The following is an 11,103-nucleotide window of genomic DNA, read 5'->3' on the forward strand; positions in this document are numbered from 1 at the left end:
CACCCCAGGCTCCCAAAAGTGGTCCACGTGCCTCAGGAGAGGGACAGGAGCAAGGGGGGGAGCATTTTGAGGCCCCATTAGAGCTGGGATGGGGTAGGGGGACCATGGTCCCACAGCAGAGCTGCCAAGCTTCTCTGCAGCTTGGGAGCCCTCAAGCTGATCTCTGGAGACAGTGGAAACTCAAGTGGCACAGAAAACATCCTAATGAAGGTCTCTGTATAACAGCTAGTTGCAGTGCCTTACCAGATGCATCTTATTCTGGGGATGATGAGCGTGGGCTATTGAGGAAGGAGCGTTGAGGAAGAGGACTCAGTTTGCTTTTCCCCTTCAAAATCCCCCCAGCAAGGGCAGAGCTTGCAGAGTTTGCACAGGCAGCTTGCAAATTCCCCACAACACAGCAGCTCACATTAATGTTGGCCCCACACCCATGGCCTTGGGAACAGCACTCGCATGTGCCTCCAGCAGCAAGGGAATGGGCTGAGACGGGATGTGGCCGGGAGCAGGCACAGAGCCTCTTGCTGCCAGGTTACCAGGTCAAATCCAGTGCTGTAAATGGGGGTGGAAACCTGTAAACACTAACTGATGCTCTACAGACATCAAGGATGAGCATCTGTTACTAAGTGACTTGTAGATCATTAAAGGCAGTTCCCCAACCTCCTGCCCAGCCCCACGCAGAGAAGATCCCAAGCAGCATCCTCATGTCCTCAGCATGTGGCCAGTGCAGAGCATCCCTTTGGAGAGCATCCAGCCCAGAGTCAAAAGACCCATGGAAGTGAAGAGCTTGCAGGTCCCAGGGCAGATTCTTCCAGTGACTCATTACTGTTAACTGCTGGAAATATGTCACTTATTTCCTGTCTGAACTGTCCCAGCTTCAGTTCAACTCTCGCTAGAGCAGAAGGTCTCAATGCGTGGTTTGCCAGGTCCCAGGAGCTGATGGACTCCTGAGGGGTCTGCAAACCAGGAGACAGGCAAGCAGGGAAGGTTGCAAAAATATTATTTGCAAGTTACATTTCCTTCCTCAAAGCAGCTGGTTTTCAACCAGCTGGCTCCCAAAGGGCAAGTCTCAGCTCATGGGAGCACCTCCCTGTACCCCCTTTTCCTCGTTTTGACCCCACAGCCCAACACTTGTGCACAGATTTCTGACCAACGAAAAGTTGAAGTTTGCTCCCGCAATATTTTAATGAGAACAATTTTATATTGTCATCAGCATCGGCTGCCACGGCAGCGAGACAAAACAGAGCTCACATTTTCCAGCTCGCGGGGATGCCAGCCTGGTTATCCGCGGCCAGAATGAGCTGTACAGACACGCAGCGGTTACAGCATCTCCTCTCCCACCACCCTTGCGCTCAGCCCTTCTCCCTCTGGTGGCAATGGGAAGGCCCAGACACCCTCCAAGTCCTGCTGACACCACCGACGAGCTATAGAAAAACATGTACGTATGACAGCAATATGTCATCTCCCGGCAGCTGAGCCCCTTCTGTCCTGGGGGATGCGATGGTCACCCCAAACTCCGTGTTGCACTTGGAAGGAGCATCTCCTCCCTGCAGCTGATATTCTTTCTCGCTGCTGTTTTCTTCCAGACCCCCAAAAGAAGCAACCTAAGGTGGCAGCGAAGCTTTTGAGAAGCTGGATGGCAGCTATCCGCTGGGAGTGTAACGCTCTGTAGCGATTTGGGAAGGAGGGAGGAAGCAAAAGTTCGCTTTGTAGTGGGTGTTACAAAGCCAAGGAAGAATTATTGCACGCAGATGCACAGCTGGGAGCGAGGCAGAACATCGCGTCTGCCTGCTCTGGTGGGCAGGGACGAGCTCCCCAAAGAACAACACCCAGCATCCATGCATCTATCCCTCCATCCACCCCATATGGGTCCCCATGGGTTGAGGGGGTCCCCGTGGCACCCGGAGGCTGCTCCGGGTCCCCCCGCCGCCACACGGGGGCGCTGCAGCCCCGCGCAGGGAGGGGTGCGGAGCAGAGGCCCCCCAAAACCAACTAACCAAAACACCACCAAAACAAAGAAACAAAACCATATAAAAGCAATGGATAAAATTTCCATTGTGCCAACTGCAACCCCGTGCGTGCCAGAGAGGAGCAGTGAAACGCTGTTACTTTTTCCAGGTGACAAAACCTCAGGTATGTTCATATTTGTAGAGCTGACACTACTTGCTCTCCCTACAAGTCACAGGAATTCCAGTTCCTTGAGAGAATTAAGGGTATTTGTGTGGTGCAAGACGGAAGAATCCCACATGTGCTAGAAGAAATGGGAGATTTTGCACTGGCAGATAAGGAGGAATGACCTGTATCACAGGAGAGATGCCCAAGGGGCATGGTGGCCCCAGACCCCAGAATGGGGAAGGGCTGGACCCAGGAAGCAGCACAGGTGGTTAAGAAAGGGACAACCCCAAAGCCCAGGGGTAAGAGGGTCCCTGGGGCTGGACTGGCTGGAAGTGGCTTGTGGTGGGTTCCCTCTTGGTTTTCCCCCACCTCCAAACACCTTGGGCTCAGCAGGGCGGAGGGAAGACACGTACCGGCAGCGTCAATCATATTCAAATATCCGGGCACCAAACTCCATTGTTCTGCAGCCTCAGGTGGGTTTCACAGTGTTACCATTTAAGCTTTGAGCCAGGTGCGAAAACCAAGTTGTTGGCACCATGCACACACCAAACCCGAGAAAGTGGGAGATGCAAACGCAGTCCCCCCTCTCCTGGAGCCGCAGGGACCATGGGCACATCCTTCCCCTACACCGATGTGGAGCAGGAATCTGGGAGCTTCAGGATATTATTTGGGAAAGGCCACGGGGTGCTTTAGCTCATCACTTGCCCTGCACACAGCAAACCCCACGGGCTGTGCTGGGGCTGAACCAGCAGCCGAGAGCTGGGCTCTGTCCTCCTCCCACAAACCTCCGCAGCGTTTCAAAATAAGCACAATGGCTGGGCCTCTGAAGTTTGCCTTGTGGGCTTTTACTGTTTGTTTTTTTGGAGCCAGGAGGGTTCACGTTCCCAAGCTTTTCCCTGTAGCCAGTACAGTGTGGTTTATTTTATTTTATTTAATAAAAAAAGAAGAAAGGAGAGCTCTGCGTGTAACCCCAGCTTCCCTGAGCAGGGCATCAGGCACCAAACAGGCAGGAGGAGGCTGAAGGGGACTTGGGGAAGGGGCTGGTTCTGCAGCCCCATTTCTTCCTTTGCATGGCAAAAAAATCTCAGTCCCAGCTACATTTCTAACCACAGCAACATGTACTGGAGAGTCCATTTTATAAAGCCACTGCCTTTCTTATTGTAAATAAAAAAGCATGAGGGAGAGAAAAAAAACCTACCAAGTGGAGTCACTTTGTCCATTTCAACCAGGTAACACACACACCAATGGGGCAGCACCTCCCAAACATAAACATTTTAAGAAAATAGGGGAAAAACAGGGAAATTAGGCTTTCGCTTCCCAGTAACCTACCAGTAACAGGAGGGACTGCTGAGCTTGGGAAACACAGGCAGCTCCTCTGCAAGGTGTAAGCACAGAAATGAGAGCAACCACATCTTACCTGAACTTCTCTAGCCCTCCAGGATTTAAGAACCAGCTTGGTCCCGTGGGGAAAAAGCAGCTGGCTGAACGCAGGCAGGAGTGAAGAAAACTTGATCGGACAAAGCATCTCATACCAGTAACCTGCTCTGAGGGAGCTGGGATGGAGGAGAGGTGGGGAACACCAAGCTTTATAGCAACCTGCTGCTCTAGAAAGGAAAACTAAACCCAACAAGGCTCAGCTCTGCTGAATTTAAAGGATCAGCACAAATAATGCACACCTGGACAAGAGCTTTCTCTGCAGGGCAGGTGGGCCCCAAGGACAGGGACATGTCTTTAGGTGTTCTGGGGCACTCCAGGCTATGCAGTGGGGTTTAGCAAAGCGCTTTGCAGCTGGGGAGCTGTCCTGCTGGGGCTGGACCCAGCTGCTACCCAGCTGCATCTGCTGCTCCTGAAGGAAGGATGTATCAGAGCACAATGGTTTGTTTTTATTGGGAATATTTGCTTCCTGCCACTAGGATGCATGTGCAGCAGCAGCAAAACCTACAGGAGTTTGGGACCTTGTGCACCATGTGAGGCAGAAAAGGCTTGTTAAGAGGGGGGTGTATTAACCAGACATCTGCTGGGGCTGTGTAAATGAGAAGTGGCCAAGAGCAAACTGCTGAAGCCGCAGTCCTGCCCACCCTCCACAGCCCATGGGCCCCGTGTCCCCTGTGGGACAGCAGAGCACTCTGCCCCGAACCTCAGCAAACAGCTTCGCCTAAGGGCACATCTAGGCTGAGGTCAGGAGTTACTGGTACAGAAGCTCCGACCTGAGCTGGGCAAGGGCTCAGAGCATCAGTCTGAGCTGGTGTTTCACCCCGTGATTTGTGCACACTCACTGAGGTCTCGGGAAGAGCATCCCTGAGGACAGCGCGGTTAGGGGAACAGCTTTCGTGCTTAGGACAGGTGGAAGGGGAATTTATTTTCTGCTCATTCCGGTTTTGCCCTGTGATCTTAGTAAAACTCTGCATGGAGGGAGACGGCACTGAACAGCAGAGCCCTCCCCCTGCCCTGTCCTGTATCGGGATGCTCCATCGTGTGCTGCTGCTGCCTGGACCAGCCCTCGGCGCTTTGGGACAGCCGCACAGCAGAGGAGCCCACGAGCGTTTGTCACCCTGCAGCACCCTGGTCCCAGCCCCTCCTCTCCAACACGGTGGCTTTCAGGTGACACCGCAGAACAGCGGTATTCTGCGGCAGGGAGGTTCAAAGCCACTCTGCTAATTTCCAGAGCTTTCTGCAAACACCAGTTAATCCCAGCTGCGCACGGCTCAGCAGCGGTGGACAGCAGGAAACAGCTGAAACAAAACACCACCAAAGCGGTCACGGCACATTCCCCAAATAGTAATGGCCATTCTGTGGCCAGAGAAAGGCTACAAACAGAGGGGGAGAAATTCAGCCTGCTGCCCTGGGAGCGTTTTCAGCCATCAGCAGCACGTGAACACAGATATCGCCCTTGGGAGAAAGCTCTGTTTGCAAACTGCAAACCCTCATTTCTGTGTGAGCATCTCAGTCTTTCCGTAAGTCCCAGAGCTTTGTGTCCGGCTCTCAATGGGGGAAGCGATTCCTGACGGCTGCTGCAGGCACATCCCTCTGCATCTTGCCACGGTGAGAGCAAGATGGAAAAGCCACAGCTGCTGCTGGCCAGGAGGTGCTGATCACCGGCCGTGGGGTGTCCGTGCTGGGACAGGCGGCTCCTGCCTGCAGCCAGGCTCCTCGGCAGGACCTGCGTCCCGTGGTGTGAGACGAGGCAGCGCTGGGAGCTCTGAATGCTTCGGTGGCTTCACAGCGTCACCCCTGAGATGTCAACTCCCACGTTATGCTGCCTGGCAGGCACCTGCCTCCTGTCCTCCTCGGTGCAGAGGGGACCTCAGGGAACCCCCTTTCCACAGACTCACACAGCTGGGGAGGGCCAGCTGTTTTATAACCCCCTACTCTGCTACCACCCACGTCTGCTGACCACGAGACTTTGTGAGACCCTCATGCTCTTCCCTTCCTGACTCATGGGGTATTTGTGACCAAGGGGAAAGGGCACTTCTTCCCCTTCCCAGTTCCTAATGCAGTTGGGTCAGAAAACCTTCTTTTCTTCAATAAACCCCTTCCTTGAGGGGCAGTCCAGGTGCTTTCCCCCTCCCACCCTTAGCAGGAGCGAGAGAAACCTGCCTCTGTGTCCCCTTCCCACTCCACAGGGAGACATGCCCCTTCTCTCTGATGACTTCCCTGCTCAATTTCAGTGGCACCTTTATCAAGACTGCGCTGAGCATCCCTGGAGTGCAGGTGGCCTCCCTGGCAGCCGTGTACATACATGTACATACACACACACACATGTGCACGCTCACACTCGCACACGCAGCACCCAGTCCAGCCGGGGGAACCAGCAGAGCGCAGGACGAGGGGGTTTGGATGGTTGGTCTCGCTGGGGTTACCAGTATGGGGTGGTGGCCAGGAGGATCTGCAGAGCCATGGAGAAGCAGGGCAGCTGTGCCACGCTGTAGGCCACCGAGCGCGTGGGCGCCTTCAGCTTCAGGAGGTAGGCGACGGTGTGGACGATGCGCCCCACGCAGAAGATGAAGAAGTGGATCCTGGCCACTGCAGGACTGGGATCCAGCAGTGAGTAGATGGCTCCAAGGAAAAGGAAGGGAAAGATGTTCTCCATGTCATTGCGGTGCGCCCTGAAAAGGGAAATAAGTTGGATTCTTCCCACTGAGCTTCTCTGCTGTCTCCCATCTCTGCCACCTCCCATCCCTGTGTTCTCCCATCCCTTCCAGCCAAAGCACACAGCCTGGGGTGCAGTTCTGTTGGATGGGCTGGCAGGAGACCCCAAAGGAGCCAGATCCCTCCTACACATGCAGGCAGCAGTGTATCACAGCCGGTGCCTCTCCTGTGGCATGCTCCTGACGCTTGCCCTCTGTGACTGGGACACCTTTGCCGTGACAGATGACAGCTCCGCCGTTAGAGCTTTCAAATAAACAAAGCAAAACAAAGCCCCTGCAAAGCTGTGAAAAGCTCAAAGCTGGTGCCGCACCATCCCCAGATGTGGCCACGTTATACAATAATGAGGCCATTTCCAGACCATGCTTTCTCCAGAGAAGAAAGGATGGAAGGGTCTGTGGCTTCGTCCCTCTCCTACATGCATCCAAATGGGACCGTGGAGGAGCGCCCCCTGCACCCCGACGCTGTGCCAGCAGCACCTGCTTCATTGCAGCGTAATCAGGCTGGAGGGACCACTGTGGCCACGCGGTGACACAGTGACACTGATGGGGCCAAACCCCATGCTCCATCTGAACATGCGCACATCACAGCATCACCTGCCACCACCCACACCACTACCGAAACAGGTTCTGGCCATGTGTAGGCTCTGTCCCTCTGCAGGGACCAGCCTTCAAAGTACTGAGGCTGTCCTCGCCCTCCCATCACCCCTGCTTCTCTGCTTCTCCTTCTTTTGCTCCCTTGCAATGCGAGAGCTGCTTTCTGCAGTGCAGCACCCAGTGCTTCAATGGGGGGACTCCCAGGTCAGTGGGAGATCTGGGCTGGAAAGTGACCAGGGCACGAAGTTCAGTCGCCTTTTCCCTGTTATGTCTGAAGGTTTGCATGGCAGAGATGAAGCCTTGGTAAGAGCTGCCCTTGCTTCCCTTTCCTGTGCCCCAGGATGTTTGAATATTCACAAAGCCAAGAGAATATTTTAAGTGATTTCTGCCCTGAAACAAGGCCAAGATGCCTGTGCTGCTCTTCTGCACAAGCTGCAATACCCTTGTTCGGGGGAAACACCTTGGGCTTAATTTTTCTTCCCCAGGGCTGTGAGCAGATCCTCAAGGACCGACCCTGAGCGCTTTAACTGCACAAGTCAGATTCCAGACTTCCCCAGGTCTTTTCGGCAGCTCTGGATATTTGTTTTTATGGAACTGTTTCTTTTCTGACTAATCAAATGAGGATTATTTTTACTATGACTAGTATTATTTTCTTTCCCTTAGCAAGGGAACAGCTTGTTTTCCCTCCTCTTCCTACTGCAAGCCCAGGGATTAGGTGGCCCAGGATGTTTTTTAAAGCAAATCTTGCAGGCAGCAGAGGTGAGCAGCACAGTCTCCCACCCAGAGCTGGTGGCCAAGGGCTCAGTGACAGCAGGACACAGCTCCAGTCCCTTTCCTGCACGTCCCCAGTGATCCAGCCCAGCACTCAAGGCACCTCCTTTTGGATAAGAGGGACAGAAGACCAAGCCTGGGGCTGAATAACCCTGGGTTTTACCTCCGAGGAACTGTGAGCCCCACAGAAGAAAGGTGAAGAGTCAGAGGGAGGCAGAAGTTATTGTCATCGTGTCACCCTCTTTGCAGAGCCCCAAACAGAGCGGCCACACTGGGACCAGTCACTCAGTTCCCTGTCCAAGCTGCGTGTGGGTCTGGGGGGATTCGAAGTCATGTCAGAGCAGGGCACGAGGAGCCTTCGACTGTGGGTACGGGACAAGACTTGGGGCACTTTGAGCATCTAGGAATTAGTTTAACTGTGCCAGTGTCAGACGCCAAACCTGCCTCCTTCCTTCTGTCCCTGCTCCAGTGCACGCCATGCTCCCATTAAAGATTAAACTGCTCTAGTGTGCAGGGTCCCACATCCAAGCTCCAGGCATTTAACCCATCTAGGTAATTACTTAATTAATGAAGTCTTTAGCTTCCCACTGCTGCTTCGCAGCAGCTCCCAGGGCCCGTGTACTCGCCTGCGGCACCGCTCCACGTCGGGGTCCTCCCGGTGGTACTGCAGCCCCCCGTTGCGCAGCGCGTCCTCCGGGTTTGCAAACGCCTGCAAGAGAGAGACCCTATAATACACATGCTTGTGATGTTTTCTGGATCTTGACAGGTAGAAGCTTTACTCCCAGTCTTTAAGACCGGTGGGGATTTCTTCCTGCCCAAGGAGAGCTTTCAGCCTCATTTTCTCACCACCCTTCACAAGCACAAGAGCAGCCGCACTTCCACGTACACCATTCTGGGGGTTAAATCTTGCACCTCCCGATGGGTTTTCCTTATCCTCTGAAAAACCCAACTCTGCCCAGTGAGCAGATCCCAAACCGGGGGCTTCAAGGGAGCTCCAGCCCGATCCCAGCCCATTCCTGGCTGTGAAACGCACGTAAAGCAGACTTTGCCAACCACCAAATGAGCTCACCGCTGGCACAGAGCTTGCAGACACAAAACACGGCATCCAAAAGATAACTGAGACCAACAGACTAGTTCAACCAACTGAGGAAGGATATTCCCTGGCTGGCTTTTTTGGCAGAGGTACTGTGGGAGTGAAACCTGCCCCAGGGGAATCGGATCCTACACTAATAAATGTACAAATAAAAATGATTTATATGAGCTCCCCACCTATGCTCAGAAGCTGTTCCTCAGGGACCTGCTTACAAGTGGCAGCTTCACTTTGCAGCCTGGAAAGGACCCTGGTGCTTGCTTTAATCATGTTACAAGCTTGGAGTGTCCCAGGGCTGGAGCATCATTTAGAAAAAAAGGGGAGAAGCCAAATCACCCATTACAATGATGCTACAACACAGGGAGATCTACTTGGTGTTTTATCTGAGAGCAGAAATCACAGTATCACAGTATGTTTGGGATTGGAAGGGACCTCAAAAGATCATCTAGTCCAGCATGACTTACCCTTGGTAAAGCCATGCTGACTGCCCCTAATAACCCTCTTATCCTTGATATGCCTTGAGATGGCACCAAGGATAAGCTGTTCCATTACTTTCCCAGGGACAGAGGTGAGGCTGACCGGTCTATAATTACCCGGGTCCTCCTTCTTGCCCTTTTTGAAGATTGGAGTGACATTTGCTTTCCTCCAATCCTCGGGCACCTCTCCCGTTTCCCAAGACTTGGCAAAGATGATGGAGAGCGGTCCAGCAATGACCTCAGCCAGCTCCCTCAGCACCCGCGGATGCATCCCATCTGGACCCATGGATTTATGAACAGAACAAGAGACATAAATGACACACTGGGCTTAATTACAATGTGCCATATAACAACCAGGCATTGACAAATTCCTCTGTTTTCCCTGGGAAATCACATTTGCGGCACTTTTACTCCTAAATCTCGGCAGCAGCGTTTGTTAACACCGGTTAATGGCTTTGGGTACCCAGAGCTGCCTTCAGCTCACGTGAAAGCGTCTCCTCGTGACGCCCAGTGTGAGCTCAAGTACGACGCCTCCCTAACGCCCAAACTGAGGAACCTCAAACAGAGGCGCCCAAGAGCAAGTCGTGCTAGGGTGTAGGGAGGAAGAATGGGCCTGAACTCAACAACCACCCACAACCGGTGACAGACGCTACCACTAACCCAACAGCCCCATAATATGGAGAGGGATTAGACGCTACCCCTAACCCACCCAAAACGAAACCGAACCCCCAAAAAAGCACGAAATAAGTCATAGCAGTTTCTGCTTGGCTTTTCTCCAAGAACTACAGCCTGAAAAAACGCCCTTGTAGGCTTCAACTACAGAAACTAATGAAAAACATAGGACACAATGCAGGGACCCCCCCACCTAACCCTTCACCCCCCCCACTCCCCTGCATTTGTGTCCTATGTACTACAGTGCATCGATTTATTGACCATATTTGTTCTTAAACCATTTTCCCCTTCCTTCTTTTCTTCCAGACACGGCAAATTAAGTGTAAACAGTCTCTCTGAGGAAGCAGCTCACCTGCATGGCACTTTAGATCTGAAATTACTATTTAGATTGGGATTCAGAAATTATAAACAGCAAGCTACAGATGGTAGAAACAAACAAAAGGAGCCAAAGAGAAGCGAGATATTTATCTGCCACAGCTATGGAACATGTTTTACTTTCAACTTCAGTCAAAGAAAACTCAGCTTGCTTCAGGAAAACTTTGTTGGCCTTGACAGACATTAAAAAAAGAACAAAAAAAAATAAAAAAGAAAGGAGAACCACAGAAACTGAAGGAAAACGCCAGAAAAGAAGAAAAAGTGAAAGTAGAACTTACCTTCTTTCTGAGTCTCACTTGTCCTGTAATGATGGCCACAACATACATTTTTAAAATCAAGATCGTGCTGTAGAACGCAAACGACATAAGCACTTTGTTTTCCATCATTCTGGGGAAGGGGCCGCCTGCTGCAGTCCCAGCCAGCGGAGATCCTGCGGGGCTGTGAGGGCTCTGCGGGACAGGAACAGCCACCTTGAAACACCACAGGACCCACAACTGCTCCTTCAGCAAAAGCCCCCAGCCCCCGTACAGCCCTGCGGGACGGGCAGGAGTAAACGAGGCTGCAGAGCTGCCGGTGATTGAGCCCCAGAGCAGGACGCGGAGCAGCTCCCCGCTCCCTGCCACCCCCAGCGCCGTGGGGATGCGATGTCCCAAGCGGGGACACCGGCCCCTCCACCTTGTGGGACACAGCTTGACCTCTTGTCTCCCTAAAACAGCCCATCGCCATCCCCCAGCCCCATGTCCCCTCCTACTTGTGCCCCGAGGGACAGAGCTGCCCAGAGCATCCCTCGCCCAGGGATACAAACTGAGCAGTCCCAGTGGGAAGAAGGAGAAGTTAAGAAGAATGTCGGCACCTACCTCAGCCGCAT

At 53.1% G+C, this 11,103-nt stretch overlaps 1 protein-coding gene across 1 annotated transcript; it reads right to left on the minus strand.

Annotated features, from left to right (window-relative positions):
- Positions 1-5,965: 5,965 nt before the first annotated feature.
- PTGES (prostaglandin E synthase) lies at positions 5,966-10,896 on the minus strand (the record flags this gene model as incomplete). The annotated part of the gene is made up of 3 exons (XM_080356004.1): positions 10,514-10,896; positions 8,249-8,331; positions 5,966-6,215 (listed from the first exon to the last, which is right to left on the minus strand). Exons 1-3 carry the CDS (start codon positions 10,619-10,621, stop codon positions 5,966-5,968), a joined length of 441 nt encoding a protein of 146 aa, XP_080212130.1. The 5' UTR covers positions 10,622-10,896.
- Between the last annotated feature and the right edge of the window lie 207 nt (positions 10,897-11,103).

This window comes from Nesoenas mayeri, assembly GCF_963082525.1.
Source record: "Nesoenas mayeri genome assembly, chromosome: 18".
Classification (NCBI taxonomy): Eukaryota; Metazoa; Chordata; class Aves; order Columbiformes; family Columbidae; genus Nesoenas; species Nesoenas mayeri.